This window comes from Scyliorhinus torazame, chromosome 17, assembly GCF_047496885.1.
Source record: "Scyliorhinus torazame isolate Kashiwa2021f chromosome 17, sScyTor2.1, whole genome shotgun sequence".
In the NCBI taxonomy this organism is placed as follows: domain Eukaryota; kingdom Metazoa; phylum Chordata; class Chondrichthyes; order Carcharhiniformes; family Scyliorhinidae; genus Scyliorhinus; species Scyliorhinus torazame.
The window spans coordinates 153,517,562-153,544,295 of NC_092723.1; the positions used below are offsets into that span (position 1 = coordinate 153,517,562).

The following is a 26,734-nucleotide window of genomic DNA, read 5'->3' on the forward strand; positions in this document are numbered from 1 at the left end:
TTTCACCACCACTGAGCTTACACTGACTGGCCTGTAGTTTCCGGATTTATTCTTTCCTCCCTTCTTGATTTATGTTACCACAGTAGTTATCCTCCAGTTCTCCAGCACTTCTCCTGTGCCAGAAAGGAATTGAAAATTATTGCCAGCAGCCCTGCTCTTTTCTTCCTTGCCTCACAGCCAGGGATACATTTCATCTGGCCCTGGAGATTAGTCTACTTTTAAGCACTTTAACAAAGTCAGAGCAAAATTACTCACAAGTTGAGAACGAAGCATTAGGTAATTTGGACATTTTGAATTCTCCCTCTGTGTACCCGAACAGGTGCCGGAATGTGGCGACTAGGGGCTTTCACAGTAACTTCATTGCAGTGTTAATGTAAGCCTACTTGTGACAATGGAGATTATTATTATAGAGATCGTGTATGGTGTTACAAAGTTCCATAATACCTTTACAGTAGGAAGTTCACTTTGTTAAGTGACCATCAAGCCGCTATAATGAAATGAAATGGAAAATGAAATGAAAATGAAATGAAATGAAAAATAATCATTTTTAGTTCAAAGAAGGATATAATCCCTTGAGGCAGCATGGCTTTAGAAATCTGCATTGATTTTAATGTCTCATCAGTGCAATATTAAATGTAAGTCAATAGGTCATGGAAATCGAAATGGATGAAAATATTTTTTCTTCTTGGCAAATTATATTTTTGTTAAACATACACTGGTGATAAGGATTCTTTTTTACATTTAAATTACTCTGGTTATTTTTGTTTTGACTATGATTACAGTAAAAACAAACATCCAACCCAACAATTTCAAGTATTGTTTGTATTGGTTTAGTCATAATTGGACCTGGGAAATTATGTACCTTTACCGTTTCACAGTTTAATGTATAAGTTGCTTTTTTTTTTTAGGTGGGGAGGAAATATAGTATATTGTACAACTGTCTCTCTAGCTGAGAAGTTGTAAATAAGATTAATTCAACAATGGCTGCTTGCAGTGAGGCCGCACGGCGAGTCTTTGCTCAGTGCAGTACACAACAATAAGTATTGACAGGCTATTTCTCCTGTGGAAAACTTCACACCCAATGTCAATTCTGTCTTCAAACAACATACACACACTCATTAGTATAAACCCACTCACTCATATCAACAGACAATCACATACAAAGACACAAACTTATATACAAATTGGGCAATATTTAACAGGCGACAACAGTCTGCTGCCTGGAGAGGTGACAAGACCCCCACATAACCTCCTTTGGGAAGGCCCACCAAATTAAGCACCAGTCAGCTCCTAACTGGGCAGCAGCAGGCCTTCCCTGGGATCAGGGACCCCAAGGTGTGGGAATCGCACCAGCTGAGAGCTGTCAGCCAATCAGAGGCTGGTGACCATGCATTGTTTGGCAGCGCCAATAGGAATGGCGATTGATGCTGGTAATACCGCCGCCTGAGCCCCAGGATCACCAAGGGACCAAGGTCACAGGTGAGTAATGACTGGATGGGGGTCATGGGATGGGGGTTGTGGATTAAGGGGGCTGGGGGCTCAACAGAAAGGGCAGGTGGGGTGGCTCTCAGAAATCCCCCCCTCCCCCCCCCCCCCCCCCACTCCCCTTCCTGATGCCAGGTCACTTGATCAGGTTCTTTGCTTCTTGGGTTTCCTGTATGGCATGTCCCCCACTCCCACTGGATTAATACCAGTGATGGCAGATGAGAGCCGTAAATGACCATTAGTCTCAATTAATAACCTCAATTGGCAGCAGACAGGAAGGCAATCCATGAGCCTTCCCACCAGCTGAAATGCACCCCTGCCACCAAACTTGTCCTGGTGGAAGGGCATTAAATTTTGCCCATTCACTCACATAGAAATACAGAAACTCACTCACTCAAAGTTGCCTCCATCAAAGAAACTGGAGTGCCTTATTTCCATCTGAAATAACTTGATGCCATCAGATAATGATTGGACTTACAGTGTGGACTCTCCTTCGCTCCAGCCTGCAGAAGCATCTTGGCCATGGGCACATTGTTGGTCATGATTGCAATGTCCAAAGGCATCAAGCCTTCACTGTTTGGTGTGTTCAAATCCAGTTCCTCTGTGCTGTAGAGGTTTAGGAGCATCTGGACAGCATCAAGATCCTGCTGTTCCACAGCCTCAAAGACCGCCTCGTTACTATGAAAATTCTAAAAAAAATGAAATAGGAAATTGTTTTTTCTTCACATTTTGATGTTGTGTATATAATATATTTGGTGCAGTAAAGTGAAAGAGCGAGTTCCAATACTAGTAGCGCCTGTCTACTGCTGTCATCACTTCAAGTTGTAATTGGTTTAAGCGCACAGATCAGGTTTCATTGCAACAGCTGCCCATAATATACACTCTGCTCTCAAACAGAAGCAAAAACCTCTGCTCCAGGCAGCCTCACACGCTGTGAACAAAGATTGTGCACAGCATGGGACTCAACTTTATGCAGAACCCTGAGCAATTGGTGTATTGCTATGGTATTTGGGAAGGCTGTCCATGTTATCTTGTTAAATCTATCGATAATTGCATGGAATATACTGGAATAAATAGACCTCCATTGAAGACCATCTGACTATTTCAACTGGATCAAACTTGCTTTGTTCTTTCGACAGTGTTACTATACTAATAAGAAGTTGGATGCACCCTACCAAAATCCATTCTATCACTTCCAAACAGATAATGCCAATGTACAGATGTCAAACATCACATTGTTATCAACATCTTATATAAAATTATTTTTTACTTTTTGTCAATGTCATCCATTTTGTGAGGTGTTGATGGATGTAACACTTTTAATATACAGCTAGCGCTTGCAGCAAACAAGCAAATTCCTTCTATAATGTCCCATCAAATACTCCCAGGACAGGTACAGCAAAGTTTAGATATGGAGGAAATCTCCCTGTACACTGCATCATTGAATATTCCCAGGGTAGGTACAACTTAGGTTAGGTACAGAGTAAAGTTCCCTCCATACTGCCCCATAAAATATTTCAAAGGCACATACATCATGGGTTAGATACAGAATAAAGTTTGCTTTGCACTATTTTATCAAAAACTCCCAGGACAGATGTTATGTTCTGTGTTAAGGCCACAGTAATGATGTACACAGAACATCTAATTATTTAACGAGTGAAATAATTTATTGACAAACAAGTGGAAAGATAACTAGCAAACTATAATACAGACAAAGACTAGTGATTGAATTCAGTGAATTCTCCTGGAGCTACTTCTTGTGCGACTGTCCTCCAGTATGACATACAACCAACAGCCAAATCTTTCAAGTTACATGCTGGATCTCTATCGCCACCTGGTGGTCGGAGGTTGTACCAATAACTACATACATTGATACATAACAATATATATTGATGAGCACATGCATATCACCACATTCCCCCCTCCTTTGGAAGTGTTAACATTCACTGTGTTTTACAAGACATGATATGCATGATAATTTTAGACATGTATTGTACATAGTTCACTACAAGTTCAGTCTGTCAAGTTTACAACATAATCTCCTGAGCAATGGCTGAGTAGGCAATTGTGTCCCACCTTCATTTGTTGTTGGTGTTCCTGCTTGTTCTGTACTTATTGCTGCGTACGTTTCTCTGATGGCTGGCTCTGATGCGTGGTCTGTATCCTCTTCAAGTGTTTTGGGATTACATACCAACTCTTCTGTTGGACTCAAGACAAAGGGACGTTGAACTTTCAACAGCGCTCTTCGGTTTCTTCGCAAGACTGGGCCATCCTCAGTGGTGACGAGAAACAAATGCGGATTTGCCTGTTGCAGTATCTTTGCAAGTCTTACCCATTTGTTTCCATTGGCATGCTCCAATCTAACAGTGTCACCTGGATGTAGTGGCTGGAGTTTCCTTGCAGATCTATCATACAACCCCTTCTGTCTCCTTTTTTGAAGAAGCAGTTTTCGCTCCAGTCTTCAATCCACAGGGTGAGTTGCAATGGAAGGCAGGGTCGTTCATAGCTATCTATTCATTAGCATCTGTGCTGGTGACAGCCCATTGATAAGAGGCTTCGAACGATAGCTTAAAAGCCCGAGATAAATGTCTTCCTGGCTGTCAACGGCTTTTTGTAGCAGCTGTTTGACAATGGGCATACCTTTTTCTGCCTTCCCGTTTGCCTGGGGATTTAAGAGACGTGACGTAATGTGCGGAAAGTCATAATGACGGGCGAACTCAGCCCACTCATAGTTTTTGAACAAGGACCATTGTCAGACATGACAGTGTTTTCTATGCCATGCTGGGAAAAAAATCTCTTCAGCATGTTGGATAACAGGCTGAGCAGTCGAGTTCGCTAACTGTGCTACCTCTGGGTAATTAGGAGGTAGTCCTTGCCATTGAAGTGAAAATGCCCACCTTCTGCCAAGGAGCTGTGATGATTTCATCTATGCGCCTTGGCTCTTTGCTCTCTTTGCACTGGATCGTTTGACAAGTGTCACAGTTGTCAACCATAACTGCAATGTCTTGGGTGATGCCTGGCCAAACATTGTACCCCTGGTCCTGCGCTTGCACTTCTCAATGGTCAGGTGCTCTTCATGGAGCTTCTTGAACATGAGCAGCCTCAAGGAATGCAGAATCACAATCCTGTGCTGTCGCAGTAGAAATCTATTCGCCTCACTCAACTCTGCCCTCACAATGTAGGAGCCCGAGCAGGAACCCTTAAGCCATCCCTCGTGGAGATGCCTGATTATTTTCTGTGGGACTATGTCCTTTTCTGTTTCTTCCTTTATTAGGCGTGACTTTGCATCAGAGACTGGAAGAGACGCAACTATGTGATTGACATGGACTTGCATGTCCTCATTCACCAGGTGTACCGCTTGAATGTCCGTAGCTTGGGAAAGCGTGTCAGCGACAGTGAGGTGCTTACCTGATTTGCAGGTTAGGTTAAAATCGTAGCGCTGGAGTTTCAGCATTAGGTGCTGAATCCTCGGGGACATTTTGCACAAATTCTTGTGTACAATGGAGATGAGTGACCTGTGGTCAGTCTCCACAAGAAACGTCGGAAGACCACACACATTATCGTGCAACTTGTCCAAACCATTGACTAACCCAAGGCATTCTTTTTCAATCTGCGCATGCCTGCGCTCCATCTCTGACATTGCTCGGGATGCGTATGCCACAGACATCCAGCTGTCTTCTGCACCCTGCTGCAGGAACATTTCTTCCAGACCACCCTTAGACGCATCGGTTGAAATGTTGGTCTTTTTCGCAGGGTCAAATAATGCTCGCACTGGCGCAGTAGTCAACGGGATGGACAAGGCTTGCCATTCCTGCTCATGACTGGAGACCATTGAAACACTACCTCCTTTTTTATCATATCTTGGAGGTGAGAGATTTTAGATGCCAGGTTGGGAATAAGCTTGCCAACAAAGTTGATCATCCCCAGTATCCGTAGGATGCCTTTTTATAAGTGGGCTGTGGCATCGTCAAAATAGCATTTATCTTCTCATTATCCGGCTGCAGACCTTGTGCAGACAACCTGTCCCCCAAGAAGATGATGCTGTCAACCCCAATTTGCCATTTTGCTTTATTGAGCTTCAGGCCATTTTTCTTTATCCTTTGTAAGACCATGAGAATCCTTCTGTCATGCTCGTCACATGCGGACACCCAGATTATTATGTCATCCACATAGACTCGGACCCTGGTGACCCTTCAACTACGTGCTCCATGGCACGATGAAAGATCTCTGACACAGAGATTATGCCGAATAGCATGCTCAGGAAACAACAGCGCCCAAAGGGTGTGTTGAACTTACAGAGCTTTGTGCTCGCTTTGTCCAGCTTGAGCTGCCAGAAGCCTTGTGATATGTCAACTTGCTGAAACATGTCGCTCCAGTCATCTCGCAGGTTATTTCCTCCCTCTTTGGAATCGGGTAGTGCTCTCTCTGGATGTTAAGGTTCAGGTCTTTGGGGTCCATGCAAATCCGTAGGTCATTATTCCACTTTTTGGTGCACACCATGGAGTTAACCCAGTCAGTGGGTTCCTATATGCGCCTGATAACTCCTAGAGTCATCATCCTGTCCAACTCGGCCTTCAGTTTGTCCTTCAGTGGAGCAGGTACACATCTCGGTGCGTGTACAACTGACTTCGAATTCTCCGTCAACTGTATGCGGTCCGTGTATGGCAGAGTGCCAAAGACTTGAAATATCACCAGAAAGTCCCTAATGATTGATTCAATGGATGCATGCTGGCGGGGTGCCATGTTTTCTGCAGTGTACACCCGCTTAACGAGCCCAAGCACTTCACACACTTCCACTCCTATGAGCGATTCGCGCTCTGTCTCCTCTATGGTGAATGTTATCATACGTGTTCTGTCTTTAACGGTAACTGCGAGCTCACATGCTCCTAACATTGTGATCTGATAACCATTACAGTCCTTCAGTAGTACTGACCGACGAATCATTTTCGGTTTAATCTTTAGCGCTTTTAACACTGACAAAGTGATAAGGTTGGCCAACGCTCCCGTGTCGCATTTGATTAGCCATCAACGGACTCGTTCTTCTATGGTATTCACATCCGCATCACTATGGCTGCAGATGGTAAGAAAAAATTTGCGATTTTGGCTGTTCAGACTTTTCATATCCTCAGTCGAAATCATGTCCACAGGAGCCAAGTCGTTGATGCATATCTCATTGACTAAGTTGACTGGTCCTGGTTGGTCAAATGTTGGACGTGAGAGAAATCACCTGGCAAAATGATTTGTTCTTCTACACCTGTAGCACACCTTCCCAAATGCGGGACATCGCCATGGCACAAAATGGTGGATCCGGTCGGCCGCTCAAAATGGCCAGATGCACTGCGACCACGTTTCCTTTTTGACTGTGTCAGAGTGCTTATGGCGCTAGTGCCTTCTGCCACATTGGCGCTAAAATGTTTCAGATTAAGCGTGCTAATCTACTGTGCAGCTAGCTCGCAGGCATGACAAATATTGACAGTGTTTTCCAGTTTAAGCTCATCTTTCCGTAATAGTCTCTCGCATACCTTGTCTTTTGATATGCTGAACAATATCTGAACGTGGATCACCGACGGTTTTAAATTCTAAAATTGCATTCAACCGCATGTTGGTTAGAAAACTATCAAACGATTCGCCTGCCGTCTGAATGCGGGTGCAAAAGAGACAACGCTTGAATGTTTCATTTTTCTTTGGGGAGCAATAGCAATCAAAGTACTTTATAACTTCATCAAAGCTCTTGCCTTTTGCTTCGCTGTCGAATGCAAAGGTATTATAAATGTCTATTGCTTGAGGACCTGCTGATGTGAGCAGCAACGCAATACGCCTCTCATCAGGCTGTGTCTGCAGGCCAAGGGCCTGCAACATAGAGTCTGAATTGCTGCTTGAAAACACGTCAATTTTTGTCCACATTATTGGTGACTTGAGGCTGGTGGGGTGCCTTCATCTCTAACTTCACAATCTTCCTTTATGTTGAGTTCCAGTTGCCCGTAGTTTGCAGGGTACTGCAATTTCTTTTTTCGTTCTTCAGCCTGTTTCGTCCCGTCTTCTCCGTTGTTATCTTTAATTGTTCAACACTCTTGGCACCATGTTATGTTCTGTGTTATGGCCGTAGTAATGATGCATACTGTCATGTTAAGCACACTGAGTTAACACGGCTGCAACTGGATGCAGCTATAACTGAAAGATACTCCAGACCTTGACGTTAGTTCAATTTGATTTATTGAACCTGTCACACAGTTAGCTCAGTTCTCTGTGAGTTCGACTCTCTGCGAACCGAAGTGTGATTACTCTGTCTGACTGAACCAGACTAGCTCTTAGCCACGTGCTGGAGGTGTTATGTGATATATACACCCCGACTCACACTGTAGATGTCCCCAGTGGAAAGAGACGGAGTGTGAGTGCCTCGTGCCTTTTATAGTGGGAAACCACCCTCAAGTGTTCTGCCTGGTTATGTCCTGTTCTCTGTGTTCATTAGCTGCCTGTCTGTATCTCATTATGTGCATGAATGCATATCATGAAATCTCCCCTGTTGAAATGTTTTTCTGTAGCATATGTGAAAGTATTTACATGTGTAGGCCGAAAAACTAACTTATTTACATACAATGGCAGATGGGAACATATGTACATGTGAAAGCAGGTGTCTAATGTGTGAAAACAGAACATAGCAAACAAAACAAATGTTCATAAGTCCAGTCTCTGGGGCTTGTGTCTGATCCTGGTCGACCGCCGGAGAGGTGGTGGTGGGGACGACGGTGCTTTGATAGGCGGATTGAAGCCTGACTGGTGGTGCAGACCTGCACAAGGCTGCATAGTGTCCAGGCTTTCCGCAATTTAAACATCGCCTGCCTCTTGCAGGGCAGGGTTTCTTTAAGTGGGCAGTGCCGCAGTTCAGGCACGTCATGATGTTGTTACTCTCCGTGCGTCGTCGCACATGCGCAGTGCGGTCGGCAGACGTTCGCACCTGCGCGGTGTGGTGATTGGCCGCTTCGTTATCCCATTCGCATCGCGCATGCATGGAGCTCCGGGAAGAGCGCGCAAAATGGCCGCTTTCATCAATGCTGAGGTGCTGCATCCGGGCGATGGCGTGCACACTCTCTGCCTCGTGGGAGGCAAGTTTCTAATTTTCAGCCGATTTGTATTGGGAATACCGATTTTTGGCGTGCTAATGCTCTGTACATGTTTCAATCGCGACTGACAGGGTCATATGCTTGATTTTTAAAATCTGCTCTTTCAGAGGATCAGAGTAAACTCCAAAAACGATTTGGTCTCTGATCATGGAGTCAGCAATATCACCAAAGTTGCAGGACAGCGCTAGTAGCTGGAGATTAGTTAAGAAGGAGTTGAAAGATTCATCTTTACCTTGTAGGCGTTGTTTGAATATATAGCGCTCGAAGATTTCATTGGTGTCCACTTTACAATGACTATCAAACTTGTCCAGGATGGTCTGAAACTTTGTCTTATTCTGGCCTTCGGTGAAGTTAAACGAGTTGAAGAGTTGGATGGCTTGATCCCCCGCAGTTGAGAGGAGAAGCGCAATCTTCCTTGTATCAGACACACCCTCGAGGTCTGAGGCTTCGATGTACAGCAGAAACCTTTGCTTGAAAGTCCGGCAGTTGGCACTGACTGAACCCGACTAGCTCTGAGCCACGTGCTGTCGGTGTTATGTGATATATACACCCTGACTCACTCTGTAGATGTCCCCAGTGGAAAGAGTGTGAGTGTCTCGTGCCATTTATAGTGGGAAACCACCCCCAAGTGTTCTGCCTGCTGATTGGTTATGTCCTGTTCTCTGTGTTCATTAGCTGCCTGTCTGTATCTTATTGTGTGTATGTCTGCATATCATGACATACACAGAACATCTAGTTCTTTGACTAGTAAAATGATTTATTGACAAACACATGGAAAGATAACTAGCGAACTATAATACAGACAATGACTAGTGATTGAATTCAGTGAATTCTCCTGGAGCTACTTCTTGTGCGACTGTCGTCTACTTGACTTACTACCAACTGCCGAAGCTCTCAAGACACATGATGGATCTTTATCGCCACCTGGTGGTCGGAGGCCGTACCGATAACTATATACATTTATACATAACTATATACATTGATGTGCACATGCATATCATCACAGACAGATAAAGCATGACATTGGATACAAAGTAAAGCTCCCTCTACATCAGGCTTGTCCAACACATGGCCCGCAGACTGGGTGTGGCTGGCAAAAGTCCCCAATGTATACCCTGAGGCATTTTTCAAAATGCCGATAAATGGAGTGGAAGATACTTAAAGAAACTGCTGCTCCAACCATTCCTTACCAATGTTTTCGGTGAGCCTATCAATAGTAAATGTGGGAGAGAAGTAGTCTGTGATTGGAGTAGTAGCAACACTGGTGTGGGAGAGGGAGAGAGTAAAGAATGAGTGTGGGAGAGAGAGAAATTGAGTGTGGGAGAGAGATAGTAAGTGAGTGCATGTGGGAGTTGTGTGTCTGGTTCACTTGCAGTCTCAGAATTCCCCCTCACCCTGACCTCCATATACTTGTACACAATTACACCCACTCACAAAGTGGGTGGGGGGGTGAGTGCGCATCTAGCAATTGGGAGTGAGCCAGACAAACAGACTCTGTCCCTCTCCCACTCTTACATTGATCTTTATTATTTGCTTGTTTTAAATGATCAATTTATTGCTTTGACAATGCTTTATTTTTGCTCAGCAAGTTGTTTCTTTTCTTCATACTACAACTTTATTTTGAAATTCATGTTTAATGTTGTGCCAAACCTCATCTTTCTAAAATTTGCTCATTGGTCACGAGAGTGCGGAATAAAGGGAAAGTGCCCTCCCAACCCCCAAAAAGGTTTGACAAGGTTGCTCTACAGTGTCCAATCAAACATTCCCAGGGAAAGTGCAGTACAGATTGGATACATAATAAATCTCCCTCTACACTGTCCAATCAAACATTTCCAGGGAAAGTACAGTAAGGATTGGATACATAATCTCCCTCTACACTGTCCAATCAAACATTCCCAGGGAAAGTACAGTACGGATTGGATACATAATAAATCTCCCTCTACACTGGCTCATCAAACATTCCCAGGGAAAGTACAGTACGGATTGGATACATAATAAATCTCCCTCTACACTGTCTCATCAAACATTCCCAGGGCAAGGACATCACAGTTTAGATAAAGATTAATGTTCCTAAAATACGCCCAGAACAAGTCACAGAATGTAAAACATGTTGCTACAGTTTCACAGGCTGCTCTCCCCTTTGAGAGCTGACTGGTGGTGATTTAACCTGAGGGTCACCACACCTCTGGTGTGGGGCAAGGTTGAGAAAGTGGGGACTCCATGAATAATCTTAGCTGGTACAGGAATTGAACCGTTGGCGTCGCTTCGCATCACAAATCAACCACCCATTCAACTGAGCTAACTGACCCCGCAGATACAGAATATAACCCTCTACCCAAAAGCTTCTTTACTCATCAGTGATCTGCAAGGCATAGGCTGACTTGGATTCATAATACAATGCAAATCTCAAAGATGATAAAAATTAAGTCTTTTTGTGTTTCATGGATTACTTGTTGGATACTTTTTATATCACAGCACACATGGGGTTAAATTGTTTATGGGTAACTGTTTTTGTAGGCTGCGGCGATTACACACATGAAAATGGCACATCACAATACACACCACAGGTTAAGGCAGAGACGAAGCTGAGGCAACAATGTTTTTGTCCATCTGTGGGTTTGTTGCCTTGCCCTCGATTGGTATTCTGTTCTTCAAGCTGATCAATGGGTGGAGCCAATCAGCTCAATGCAAACTTCTTGCGTTGCTGTTTGCACATGTGTGGTAAGGATTGACAAATGCTGATCTATATTCTGTGAATGGCTGACCACCTTATCTGTATAGTACAGTTTTTAGTGACTTTTGTTCTGCTTAGCAAGGGCAATGAGATTGTGATAGTCCAGTAAGCTAAATACAATTTCAAAGCATCTTTTCCATCCCTGGGGCTTACTACATCTTGGATATTGGAGAGATAAAAGCATAGTGTGTTCTGCAAGAGAGATGGGAGTTCATTACAGGAATGGTCAGAGATTGAAATTAAGAGTAGAATGTGGCATAAAAAACACACAATATGTAATTTGAATCCTCTTTTTGACATTTGGAGCCATTGAAAATTTAAACCGATGCATAGTTTAGTGATTTCACAAAACTATAGTTTTGCAAAACAGTGCATCAGAAGAGCCCAGTCATTTCCATCTGAAACAAATTCATTCATCAACGGGTAGAACCATTAGACGTCCTTACTGTCATAACATACACCAGTATATCATGGTGCAGACACACACTGATGGACACACAGTGGGACCAATCAACATACACAACACCGCAGCCAATCACCAGTGAGAGCACAAGCACTATAAAGGCAGGGGCATCAGAGTTCCCGCTCATTCGAGTAGCAGCTAGCTAGGAGCACAGAGCTCACAACCTACAACACAGACATTCACCATGTGCTGAATGCAACAACTGGTTAGGACAAGGCAAAGGTCTTTAGTTAAAGCTGGTATCGTATTTACCCACAGTTCAAGTATGTTTAAATAGTTAACCTTTTAATAAAATAGTGTTGCACTACTTCAAGTGTTGGTGACCTGTATGTGATCCAGAACACCCAACACATCATGATACCAGGAGCGGTTGCATACTAGCACTTCTTAGACCTACCTGCAAGTGATCTGCCTTCCACCAGCATTCGTCATTCTGAAACATGGACAACATCAGCCCACCGCCGCTCCACATCGCCGGCAACCTCGGGGCCAACTGGAAGATTTTCAACCAGCGCTTCCAGCTCTACCTCGAAGCCACGGACAGGGAGGGCGCCTCAGACACCAGAAAGATTGCTCTTCTCCTCTCCACGGCCGGGGACCATGCCATCCATATTTTCAACTCTCTCACCTTTGCAGATGACGAAGACAAGACGAAGTTCAAGACGGTTCTCCTCAAATTTGACACCAACTGCAGCGTAGAGGTGAATGAAAGTTTTGAACGCTACGTGTTCCAGCAGCGTTTGCAGAGTAAGGACGAACCTTTCCAATCCTTTTCAACGCACCTCCGCATCCTTGCGCAATCTTGCAGCTACGGGCCCACCTCCGGCTCCATGCTACGCGACCAGATCGTTTTCGGTGTTCAGTCGGACCCCCTACGTCAGCAGCGCCTCAAAGTAAAGCAACTCACCCTAGCGACCGCCATCGAGACCTGTGTCCTACATGAAAATGCCACCAGTCGGTATTCCCACATCCAAGCGGCTGAAACGGCACGGCAAAGTCCCCACTAGGCGGAACGGGTCCAAGTGATTGAACACCTCCAGGGCCTCAGCCTGGATGAAGGCGGCCATTTTGCGCGCTTTTCGCGGACTCCCGCGCTTGTACGCACCAAACGAGGGACGGCGACGTGGAGGAACGGAATGCGCAGGCACACACCACGCAGGACCGCACCGCGTATACGCAGCGAACGTGCTGGCGTCACGACGTGCGGCAACTGTGGCTCCGCCCATTTAAAGCAGCAATGCCCCGCAAAATCTCGACAATGCCTACGATGTGGAAGACGTGGTCACTATGCTGCCTGCTGTCAAGTAGCTCAGCCTTCCTATTCATATCGCTTCAGCCAGCCTCGCAGGAATGTTCGGGCAATTCAACCCACGGTCACCGAGTCCGATTCCGACCTCCCACACAGCAGTGACACCGAGGACCCGAAGGCGCCTTTTCGAGTCGGTGTCACAACGATAAACAGGCTGTCCCCGAAGCAAAGACATCAGCCGCTGTCGGTATACAGCATCGATCCAGGCGATGAGTGGTGTGCCACCCTGATGGTCAACCAGTCCCAAATACGATTCTGGCTGGACACTGGTGCCTCCACCAATCTCAATCTCATGCCGTGGTCTGCTTTCCAAAGCCTTCATGTCAAACCAACCATTCTCCCATCGGCCTGCCAGCTATTGGACGACAATGGCAACATCATTCCTGCTACCAGCTCATGCCAATTCGAAGTGACGCACAAGTCACGAAAAGCCATCCTTCCTTTCGAGATCGTGGGCTACTCGAAGGACTCTCTGCTTGGCGCACAGGCGTGCAAGCTGCTAAACCTCGTTCAAAGAGTTCACTCTCTTGCTCCTGATGACACGTCTGCCTTCCAGGATGCTGACTTCAGGGCGCAACTCAATGCCATCATCAACCAGCACTGTTGAATCCCAAATTTCTTTATCCGTCAGTCTGGCCTCAATAAAAGTCGAGATGGATTTGCAAGTATAACATTAGTTATTTTATTCAGCTTGCAAGCTACCTAGTCCACAGTGATACAGATAACATGTTGCTCTCTGCAGCCCCGGGAACTAAGTGAATGTCCCAGACAAAGAGATCAGTACTGATACATTCAAATGGCATCAAGTTTCACATACTCGACACCCATAGGTCATCCTATGTCCCTCCTGACTTGTTTGATCTATTCTGATTGGCTCACTTCCAATCCCTTTCTCCGGCCCCTATCAATTCAGCATCACTCTCATAGACACACCTCTTCCTGCTTTTTTCCATGCGGTCTAAAATCCTTTGTCTCTACTTGCCAGAATCAAAGTGGCTTATTTCTACATTACATTAACTAATATCTCTAAAGTAACTATTTTATATCACATTCGTCAGCACCACGACGTCTTCGAAGGCATGGGCACGCTCCCATATACGTACAAGATTATACTCAAACAGAACGCCACGCCTGTGGTGCATGCACCTCGCAGAGTCCCAGCACCCCTCAAGGACAGCCTCAAGCAGCAGCTGCAGGATCTCCAAGACCAAGGAGTGATCTCCAGAGTTACGGAATTAACCGACTGGGTCAGTTCCATGGTGTGCGTAAAGATGCCTTCCGGCGAGCTCAGAATCTGCATTGATCCAAAGGATCTGAATCGCAACATAATGAGGGAGCATTAACCAATCCCCAAGCGCGAAGAGATCACATGCAAGATGGCTCGGGCCAAGCTCTTCACCAAACTTGACACCTCGAAAGGATTCTGGCAAATTCAACTAGACAGATCCAGCAGGAAACTGTGTACCTTTAACACCCCTTTTGGCAGATATTGTTACAACAGGATGCCGTTTGGGATCATATCGGCGTCAGAAGTATTCCACAGGATCATGGAACAAATGATGGAAGGTATTGAAGGTGTTTGCGTCTATGTTGACGACATAATCATTTGGTCCACCACCCCGCAGGATCATATCAGTGGCCTCCAGTGCGTGTTCAAACGCATACGGGAGCAGGGCCTACGCCTCAACAGAGCCAAATGCTCCTTCGGCCAGATGGAACTCAAATTCCTAGGGGACCACATCTCCCAGTTGGGTGTGCGGCCGGATGCGGACAAGGTGGCTGCCATCACAGCCATGAAAAAGCCAGAGGACAAGAAGGCGGTCCTCCGATTTCTGGGCATGGTCAACTTCCTAGGGAAGTTCATCCCTAACCTCACCTCTCATACCACAGCTCTCAGGAACCTGGTCAGGAAGACGACAGACTTCCAATGGCTTCCTGCCCACGAGTGCGAATGGAGAGAACTTAAAACCAAACTTACCACGGCCCTGGTATTGGCCTTTTTTGATCCAGCGAAAGAGACAAAAATTTCGACCAATGCCAGCCAATCTGACATTGGGGCAGTGCTCCTGCAATACGATGAGGCCTCATCATGGGCCCCCGTTGCACATGCATCACGCGCCATGATCCCCACGGAGCAGCACTACGCGCAGATAGAAAAGGAGTGCCTGGGCCTTTTGACCGGTGTCGTCAGGTTTCATGATTATGTGTACGGCCTTCCCCAATTCACCATCGAGACCGACCATCGCCCGCTGGTAAATATAATACAAAAAGTCTTGAACGACATGACGCCTCGCCTCCAGCGCATTCTGCTCAAACTCCGGCGATACGACTTCCAGCTCATATACACCCCGGGCAAAGGCCTGATCATAGCTGACGCTCTGTCCAGAGCAGTCAACACCCCGTGTGACCCAGCGGGATTTGTCTGCCAGGTTGACGCCCATGTGGCCTTCGTGGCCTCCAATCTACCGGCCACGGATGAACGCCTCGTCCAAATTAGCGGCGAGACTGCAGCTGACCCCTGCTACAGCGTGTCATGCGCCACCTAACAGACGGGTGGCTCAAGGGCCAATGCCCGCAGTTCTATAACATCAGAGATGATCTGGCGGTAGTCGATGGTGTCCTCCTGAAGCTGGACCGCATTGTTATCCCGCACAGCATTCGCCAGCTTGTCTTGGAACAGCTACACGAGGGCCATCTTGGTGTGGAGAAGTGCCGCCGACGGGCCCGAGAGGCAGTGTACTGGCCCGGCATCAATGACGACATCGCCAACACAGTGCTCAACTGCCCCACCTGTCAGCAGTTCCAGCCGGCCCAGCCACGTGAGACCCGACAGCCCCATGAGTTGGTCACGTCCCCTTGGTCCAAGGTCGGCATCGACCTGTTCCATGCGCTGGGCAGGGACTATGTTCTGATTGTAGACTATTTTTCAAACTACCCGGAGGTGGTACGTTTGCACGACATCACATCGACTGCAGTCATCCGTGCCTGTAAGGACACCTTTGCTCGTCACGGCATCCCACTCACTGTGATGTCGGACAATGGCCCCTGCTTCGCAAGCCAGGAAGGGTCCAACTTTGCCAGGAGGTACAACTTTGTGCATGTGACATCCAGTCCCCTGTACCTCCAATCCAATGGCAAAGCGGAGAAGGGCGTCCACATAGTCAAACGGCTCCTCTGCAAGGCTGCCGATGCAGGATCCAATTTCTACCTCGCCCTGCTGGCCTATCGCTTGGCCCCACTGTCCAGTGGCCTGTCACCAGCCCAGCTGCTCATGGGTCACACCCTGAGGACAACGGTGCCGTCTATTCACGTCCCAGACCTCAACCACGTTCCGGTCCTTCAACGAATGCAACTGTCTCGTGCACAGCACAAGGCGGCTCATGACTCCCGTGCAGCTGATCTCCCTGCTCTGGCTCCAGATGACAATGACCGCATCCATCTTCCGGGTGGTGGCTGGTCTGCAACTGCGGTGGTTCTTCGGCAGGTGGGTCCCCGCTCGTTCCTGGTTTGTCGACCGGATGGTTCCATTCTGCGCCGTAATCGGCATGCCCTTCGTCTCGTTCCGCGCTCGCTACGTGATCCTCCGCCAGAGCCACGCCCTCCTGTTGTCCCTGACCTGGACTATGCAGAGATTCCGGTTACTCTGCATCCTCCTCACTCTGACGCTCCACAGCTGGTGGCTCCTGACCCACCCTTGAGGCGGTCAACCAGAATTTGTCGTCCACCTTAGAGACTTAATTTGTGAACTTTGCACTCATGGACTCTCTGGTCTGTTTTGTTCTTCTGTTTAATCATTCAAGTGGTTTGTATATAGTGTTCATCTCGTTATTTGTGTGACACACTTTTTTTCTGCACCAGGCACCTTCGCATGTAAATAGCTTAGTTTTATGTACATAGTCTCGCACACACATAGTCAGGAACATTCACCACACACTATTTATTGCCACGCAGGCACATTTTTTTGTATAAAAGGGGGGATGTCATAATATACACCAGTATATCATGGTGCAGACACACACTGATGGACACACAGTGGGACCAATCAACATACACACCACCGAAGCCAATCACCAGTGAGAGCACACGCACTATAAAGACAGGGGGCATCAGAGTTCCCGCTCATTCGAGTAGCAGCTAGCTAGGAGCACAGAGCTCACAACCTGCAACACAGACATTCACCATGTGCTGAGTGCATCAACTGGTTAGGACAAGGCAAAGGTATTTAGTTAAAGCTGGTATCGTATTTACCTACAGTTCAAGTATGTTTAAATAGTTAACCTTTTAATAAAATAGTGTTGCACTACTTCAAGTGTTGGTGACCTGTATGTGATCCAGAACACCCAACACATCACTTACCACACAAGACTTCCGCTGCTTGTTCTTTTCATTTCGCCCCATCAAGTTTGTCTCGTCAAACGAAGTGTAATTAACTTTGAACTTTCCAGAAAGATTTCGGTACAACCTCTTTGCTGCATTAGGAGATGATGGAGTGACCAGCTTCTTCCCATGGGTCAGCTGCAGATCCCTCATCTGCTGAGTCATCTTGGGAGATGAGGACCTATTAGTAAAGTAATAGAAAGATTATTTACTGTAGATACATTCACAAATATAGTTACTGACAATCTCTGATCTCTCAGTATTACTGAGTGGCAGGTCCTTAATGTCGGTTTATGCTGCAGCGTTACAATTCAGTCTTGTTACATCAGAATTGAGAGTCTGTCCCTCCCACTTTCTGGTCTTTGATCCACCATTGATTGTACATTCACTTCTTAACTCACAGCTCACCTTGCACATAAATTGTCATCCCACTCATGTTGCACATTACATTATGTCCCCTGTAACTGAAGCACGGATGCAGTTCTTAGAATTCCTACAGTGCAGAAGGAGGCCATTCGGCCCATCAAGTCTGCACCAACATGCAATTTAGCATGGCCAATCCACCTAACTTGCATTACTTTGGACTATAGGAGGAAACCGAAACAAAGCCCACGCAGACATGTGGAGAAAGTTCAAACTTCACACAGTCACCCAAAGCAGGAAATGCACCCGGATCCTTGGCGCTGTGAGGCAGCTAACCACTGGCCAACCTGCCGCAAGAGACCATGTTGTCCCATCAGAAGCAAGTCAAAAATTATGATTCCTCATTGATGTCTACAGTGTGCGTTCACTCTGCTTTGTAGAAAATGAGAGGCGGAATTCTCCGTTTGAGAGACTAAGTGCTGATGTCGGGACTGAATGGTAGGCGTTTCACGGTCCTGGTGGGGACAGGCAGGCAATGCTGGGTGAGGATGGGCAACCCCCAGGCCAGCCAGTGTGATCACCAGTTCCGTGCCTCTGGCACCACCCCTCTCTCTCACTCCTGTAATCCATCCCCCCACCATGCCAACACCATACCGCCACCATGGCCATGGCCAAACGTGGGATAGGATAAGAATCCGCTCTTGTAACTGCATTAACCTTTCTTTAGTCCACACACAACCATTGGCTACCATCTGGTTTAGGTACCATCACTATGGGTGCGCACCATTGGCTGCAACCCACTTCAATTATGCCATTTTTAAGATACTCTCAATCTCTTTGTTAACCTGTGCCAATTTTAAAGGGTTAAGTCTGTATGGACGTTATTTGATTGGAATAGCATTTCCCACATCTACATCATATATAGCCATTTTAGTACTTCCCAATTTATCTCCACAAACTTGCCCATGTGATATCAATAACTCTTTCAGGTCAGATCGTTTTTCCTCTGGAAGATAACTCAACAATTTATCCCAATTTTTAAGGACATCCTCATTTTCCAATTTAATTTGAGGTATGTCAAATTCAGTCATCTGGATTTGCTTCGTCACTTTGAGATAGAATCATTAAAACCTCCTCCTTTTTCACTCCTTCCCTTTCAAAGTACCTTTTAAGCATATTCACATGACACACTCGGTGAGTCTTCCTTCTATCTGGTGTTTTTACCACATAATTCACTTTACTTAATTTCCTTTCAATTTGATAAGGTCCACAAAACCTTCCTTTTAAAGGTTCACTTACCACTAGTAACAACACTAAAACTTTACCTCCACTGGCAAAACTACGAACTTTGGATTTCTTGTCCGCTACCCGTTTCATGACATGTTGTGCAACTTTTAAATGCTGTCAAGCCAATTCACATGCTCTATTTAATCATTCCCGAAAATTTGACACGTAATCCAATAATGTAATTTCAGATTTTTCACTCACCCATTTTTCCTTATTCAATTTAAGTGGTCCTCTTACCTCATGACCAAAACTTAGTTCAGAAGGACTAAATTTGGTTGACTCACATAGGTGCATTTCTAATTGCAAACAGTACAAATGGAATTCCTTTATCCCAATCCTCTGGATAATCTTGACAATAAGCCCTCAACATTGTCTTTAATGTCTGATGCCACCTTTCTAACGCTCCCTGCGATTCTGGATGGTACGCAGTTGATTTAAATTGTTTTATTCCTAAACTATCCATAACATCTTTGAATAACCTTGAGGCAAAATTTGATCCTTGATCCGATTGTATTTCTGTGGGTAGTCCATATCTAGTAAAGAATTTAAGTAACTCCTCCACAATCTTTTTAGCTGTAATATTACGTATTGGAATGGCCTCTGGAAACCAAACAGACACATCCATTATCGTCAAAAGATATTGATTCCCACTTTTCGTTTTAGGAAGCGGTCCTACGCAATCAATTAAGACCCTTGTAAAAGGTTCCTCAAATGCTGGAACGGGTATTAAGGGCGCTGCTTTTATCACTGCTTGAGGTTTCCCTGTCACTTGACATGTGTGACATGATTGACAAAATCTTTATGTAGTCCAGGCCAATAAAAATGTTTCTGGATTTTAGCTTGAGTTTTCCTTATTCCCAAATGACCTCCCACTGGTTCCTCGTGTGCAACTCGCAACACCTCCTTTCTACACCCTACCGGCAATACTACTTGATGAACTTCTGCCCACTTTTCATCCGCCTGCATATGTAAAGGTCTCCATTTTCTCATCAAGACATCACTTTTACGGTAATAACACTGGTATACACTCAGATTCCTCTTCCGTGTATGCTTTCTGATACATTTGTTTTATTTCTATATCTTTCTGTTGTAACTGCGACAATTTTCCTGAACTAAAAATATCCGCCTCATCCTCCACCTGTTCTTGTTCTTTTTCAACCATCTGAGCAAAAATCGTTTCTGATAATTGCACTTCAACTTCATCTTCACTCTTTTCTCCTCTTGTCTTAACCTGTGACTTTGCGACCTTGTTACTACATAATCCGGAAAAATCCCAGGATATTCGTCCTTCAATACTTCAGTTGACTGATTTTCCAATGGTTTATCAACCACAGGAGGCATCACTCCCATCTGCGATCCAGTTATATCATTACTCAAGAAAAACTGTATTCCTGGACAAGATAGTTTCTCTATTACTCCTACTACCACTTCACCACTTTTCACTGGACTTTCCAGCCTTACCTTATATAATGGAACGCTACTCCTCTCACCCTGAATTCCACATATTACCACCTTTTCTGGCAATATTCTTCCCACACTACTTAACTCCTCATCTCTTACTATTAAAGATTGATTAGCTCCCGTATCTCTTTAAATTGTGACTTCTTTACCTGCTCCTCCTGATACACATGAGTAAACTTTACCCACACATGTAAATTCTTTGACGAGATCTGGCACCTTCTTATCAATCACCTCTTGATCAGGCTGTACAATCTTTTGCACCTCCTTAGCTTCACTTGGGCTTTCCTTCACCACTTTAACAAACCCCACTGTCTTATCCTGTTTTACCACATCAGCCTTCCCAGTGCTTTTCTTCAACCACCAACACTGTGACTTTACATGGCCTAGTTTATCACAGTGAAAACATTTGAAATTTTTCATTTCATTTCCACCGTCCTGGATTTCTTTTTTAGTCTGAGGTGCACTTTCCTGATTATCTCCCATCAGATCACCTTTACCTTTACCACTTGAGTATTTCTCATGTCCCCAGTTTCTATCCCTCACAGGCTGAAACTGATGTTGGAAACCAAGCTTTGATTTATGAACTAGTTCATAATCATCTACCATTTCTGCTGCTAATCTCGCAGTTTTAACCCTCTGCTCTTCCACATGAGTTCTCACTACATCAGGAATTACATTTTTAAACTCCTCCAAAAGTATAATTTCTCTGAGAGCTTCATACGTTCGATCTATTTTCAAAGCCCTTATCCACCTATCAACATTACTCTGTTTGATCCTTTCAAACTCCATGTATGTTTTGACCAAATTCTTTCCTTAAATTTCTAAACCTTTGTCTGTAGGCTTCAGGCACTAATTCATATGCACCTAAGATGGATTTTTTCACCTTCTCATATGTCCCAGATATCTCCTCCAGTCGTGATGCAAACACTTCACTGGCCCTACCTACCAGCTTTGTTTGAATCAGTAATACCCACATGTCCTGTGGCCATTTCATTTGTTTAGCTACCTTCTCAAATGAAATGAAGAAGGCTTCTACCTCCTTCTTATCAAACCTTGGCAATGCTTGGACATATTTAAATAGATCCCCACCAAGCCTTTGACTTTGTTGCTCTTTCTCACTTTCCTAATCACTACCATCCAACTGTACGTTTCCCTTTACGTCTGCCAATTTTAATTGACTGTCATGTTTCATGTCCATTTTCTGAAGTTCAAACTCTCTTTATCTTTTTCGCTGATCTGTATCTCCCTTTCTCTTTTTTTTTGTTCTGCTAGGGCTATTCTTTCTTTTCTCCTTTCTTCTCTCTCCTTTTCTTTTTCCTCTCTCTCTCTTTCTCTTTCTCACCGCTCTATCTCTTTCTTTTTCCGCTGTCTCTCCCTCTCTTTCCTTTTCCACTCTTTCACATTCAAGCTGCTTTAATTCTTTCGCATGTTCCATTTGTTTAATTCGTAACTGATTTTTTGCCATTTCCAATGAGTCAAACTGTATCTCAGGCAACTTTAAATGCTTAGCCACCGCCATAATTACCTCATCTTTTCGCATTTTGTCAGGTAACGTTAACTGCAATGTTTTTGCCAAATCTAAAAGTCTGCTTTTAGTCTCTGTCCGTAAGGTACTGCGTGTGACCTTCTCCATCCCCAAAAACTTCTGAGCCTCTGAAAGAGCCATTGTCCACAACACACTCCCCACCTAAACTAAAATACCACACCTGAAAAGCAACCACAATATGCTCACCCCGCACTGTCTTTAAGTTCACTAAGCCAATCCAAGAGATAGACTATAATCCCCCTCGAGCCCCCAATTTGTTATGCGCCAGGGTTTAGGGAACCCCAAAGTGTAGCATGGAGTTCACCTGACCCACAACTTTTAATAGATTGTGGTATGGGGAACACACGGCCCACTCTACAGGTGTGGTACAGCAGAAATGGAAAAGTATTCTTTAAAGCAAAACAATGTTTATTCTATGAACACAAGTTACCCTTTTTAAAACATACCGTGAACATCTTAGCAACTATTAATTCAAATACAACACCCAAAGACTACAACACTAAGTAATCCTGTAAGCTTTCCTTTTAACATCCATAAGACTTAAAACACCTTTTACCAAAAGCACATTAGTTTTACATTCACTACTGAGAACATTTATAATTCTAAATTCACTAAATGATCAAGAGATAGTCTTTTGATGGCAGAGAGAATAGCAGTACACCTGCTTGGATAGGCTTCAGCTCTAACCCTGAAAACAAAACTAAAACACACCCTGCAGCAAACAGCCTAAACCAAAAGTAAAAAGCTGACAGACAGCCCAGCTCCACCCACTCTCTGACATCACTGCAGTAATAAACACCCATTTCTTAAAGGTACTCTCACTACAGATATTTATACACACACCCATTTATAAACACCCATTTCTTAAAGGTATTCTCACAAGACACTTGCTTATCAAGAATCTATCTAACTCGGTCTTAAAGATATTCAAAGACTCTGCTTCCACCATCTTTTGATGAAAGAGTTTCAAAGTCTCACGATTATCTGAGAGACAAAAATTCCCTTCATCCCTGTCTTAAGTGAATAACTCTTTATTTTTAAACTGTAACTCCTAGTTCTAGACTCTCCCACAAGAGGAAATATCTTTTCCACATACACCCTAGACTCTCCAGCTAGTCAGTATTTACCTTGTCAACAGCTTAAAGAATTTATCAGCATTTATCAAGGTACCCGAGGTTAAATGCTGCAGAGTCAAGCTGCGGGCACATATCCTGTAGCATGTATATTGTTACGATCAAGTGAGAAGGGGTGAACTGGCTCCCTATCTTCAAACTCCTCAGCTTGTCACAACAAAGGTTTAAGTTTATTTTATACGAGCATGTGCCTTTTCCAATTCAGAATGTATTTAACTATTTAAGCTGTGAGCAATAAGGAGCCAATCAACCCCAGTTTCTTGAGTCAAAAAGAGCAAATTTATTGACCACTAACCAAGAAAAATAATAAAAACGTGACATCAACCATTCGGCCCTCATGAAATCATTCAGGCCCAGACACACACACACACACACAGATACAAACACACACATGTATCAGAAAAGAGGAGTGAGAGTCCAATAAAAAATGGTAAGGTTAAGTGTCCTTGAGGCATAGATCTTAAACAATTTAGGTTAGCTGGGTTCTTGGATGTAGTGAGATGTTGCAATTAGTAGGTTTTCGGTAGCGTTAGCTTCCCGAAACTGGCAACATACCTATTCCAAATGAGAGAGTTCCCTCAGCTTGTTTCTTCTGCTGAAGACTTTATGGACACTCCCTATGCCATTGCAATCTCTCAAGTGACTGGCAGTCCTGCCTTGAAATACTTCACCCATTGTGTATTTCCAAGAGGGTTTGGGTGGGTCTGTCTGTGGAAGCCATTATTTCAATAGCCAATGCTTTGCATTTTTGATGTGAGTTTCAATGAGTTATGAGTTTCAATCGATGCCTGAACTGTAGGAAATCTTTCTCTCTTTACACTCCTCTTGGAATGATTTGTTTGTGTCTCACTCCCACCTTTGAATGTGCCTAGTATTTTTAAGCAGTTTGTTCTGTTTCAGCTCAATTTGCAAAATTTCCATTCAGCTGAAAGTTGAAAAGTTATATTTTCAAAAATAAAGAGGCATAGCCTCGTAACACCTCCCTATCATAAAAAAATAAAATTAGATTCACTCTCATTTCATTACAAGATATAAAAACACAAAACAAAATAAAACATATTCCCCTCCACTCACTCTCTTAGCCCTGGTCTTGATTATTCCATCAATTCTAACTGGGTCTTGACAGGGTGTCCCAATCATATCTCATCTCCGTGCAATATGGGAGAATTTTAGGTGATATGGTTGGAGAAACAAACTCCACCTGAATAATTTTTCATTTTGAGTTATGAATCTCTCCACAAAAGTCAAAGGGTTGTGGTCAGGAATTGGTGTTCTCTCTGTAGCCATTCGGACATATATCTCAAAGTGTTTAAGAGCCAGTCATAAACATACAGTTTATTTTTCTACTGTGGAATACCATTTCTGATATTTGTTCAGTTTTTTGGAGAAGAACCCAATTGGTCTCACTATTTCTGATTCATCCCCTTGAGGAAAGCAGCCCCTACCCTTAGGTCACTAGCATCAATGGGTACTTTAAATGCGTGGTTAAAGTCTGGAGTGGCTAGCATTGGTTTGTTTATGAAAATATCTTTCAGTTTCTTGAAAGCTACCTGGTATTTCTCAGTTCATACTACTTTTGCTGCTTTCTTCTGCAGCAGGTCTGTCAGTGGTGCAGCTACAGCACTGAAGTTTGGAATGAACTTGTGGTAGAAACCATTCATCCCCAAAAATCTCATGATTTCCCCCTTTTTGTGGGAATGGAAAACGATCTTGACAGCTCTGGTAGTACTTGTCCTGGACCCACCATATAGTCACCCGAGCCTTACCAAACTCATGGTTTGCAAAATTAATCACTAGGTCAGCTGACTAATTTCTGGACCGGACTTCCATTTGCTTTAAGCGAGGTTCCCAGTTGTCGCTGTACACTAGGAGGTAGTGTAGGTACACTAGACAATTAGATAAACTGACTGCTCTCTGGTTCATCAGCCTTTGACAGGAGGATAGGGCATTCCTGAGTTCAAAGCACATGACTCCACACTACTATAACCCATGCAGAGTCACCAAAAACACAGATTTCCTTTGTGTGGGTAGTCTAGAGAACCAGTATCCCTGGTGTAAATCTACTTTTGTAATGTAGGCTGCGTTATCTACCCTATCTATGCAGTCTTCCAGGCAGGGGATTGGATGGGAGTGAGCTCTGGTCACTGCATTAAACTTGCAGTAGTCAGTGCAGAGCCTTGTGGAGCTGTCTGGCTTGGACACCAGCACAACCTGGGAGCTCCAGATAATCCAGTTAGGCTCTGTTAATTGGTGCTCCAGCAATTAGTTAATCTCCTCCAGAACATGCATAGCTAGCTTTTCTGTTGGTGGTTGAGATGTCGCCTCATAGGATGGGCTTCTCCTACAACCACATCATGTAGAGCTAAATTGGTGCAGCCTGGTTTGTCTCTACAGATGCTTTTAAAAGCAGTGAAGGTTTGTCAGGTCTTCTCACTTGTTCTGCATTTAGGCGGGTGAATATAGTTCCCAATTTTTCTACAATATCTGTGTCTGCGAGCCATACAGTAGGGAGGTTCAATGTGGGCTTCGCCCACATCCCTCTCCAATTCATCCTCACTGTTCCTCTCATTCTCTATGTCTGTTGTTATTGGACAGACCATTACTTGCTTGTCTCCTTCTCGGTGATTATATTATTTTATCATGTGGACATGACAGAGCTTTTGCTTTTCCTGTGATCTCGGGTGTCAAATAGGTAGTTTACCTCCCCAAGCTTCTTTGTTACTCTATAGAGGCCACTGAATGTGGCTTTTCGGGCTTCACCCAGTATTGGTAGGAGCGTTAGCATGGAGTCTCCTGGCTGAAAAGTCAAGCCCTCGCATATTTGTCTACCTATTTTCTCACAGATATTTGGGAGATTTTTTCGTGTTCACTCACAGAACATAGTTACATTGTCTAACATGGAGACTTCCTCTTTCAGTTCGAGAAATGTCTCCTTGATTTATATCAGAGGAGCTCTCTTGGTGTTGTAAACCAATTCAAACGGAGTAAAACTAGGGGATTCATTGGGTGTGTCTCTGGGAGAAAACAGAAGAAAACCTAGTCCTTTATTCCAGTCATGGGATTACTTGTGGCAGTATTTCCTGCTCATTGTTTTTAGGGTCAAGTGGTACTGTTCTAGCAGCTCCTGTGACAGCAGGTGATACGCTGAGGACTTCATCTGGTTCACGCCAAGGTTACCAGGACTTTGTGAAATATTCAGGACATGGGGCGTCATTCTCCGACTCCCCAGCGGGTCGGAGAATGGCCGTTGGCCGCCGTGAATCCCGCCCCCGCCGGTTGCCGAAGTCTCCGGTACCGGATATTCGGCGGGGGCGGGAATCGGGCCGCGCCGGTTGGCGGGCCCCCCCGCTCGATTCTCCGGCCCGAATGGGCCGAAGTCCCGCCGAGAAATTGCCTGTCCCGCCAGCGTAAATTAAAGTTGCTATTTACCGGCGGGACAAGGCGGCGTGGGCGGG

The 26,734-nt window shown here is 44.7% G+C and overlaps 1 protein-coding gene across 8 annotated transcripts in view; it reads right to left on the reverse strand.

The window, feature by feature from the left end:
* LOC140394261 (ankyrin-repeat and fibronectin type III domain-containing 1-like) overlaps window positions 1–26,734 on the reverse strand; it is a 1,262,745-nt gene that overhangs the window by 163,012 nt on the left and 1,072,999 nt on the right. For all 8 annotated transcript variants that reach the window (XM_072481308.1, XM_072481309.1, XM_072481306.1 and 5 more), the window contains 2 exons: window positions 17,469–17,670; window positions 1,964–2,174 (listed from right to left, as the gene is read on the reverse strand). In XM_072481308.1, coding sequence (XP_072337409.1) covers window positions 1,964–2,174; window positions 17,469–17,670 — 413 coding nt within the window. The remainder of the gene's footprint in view (window positions 1–1,963; window positions 2,175–17,468; window positions 17,671–26,734) is intronic.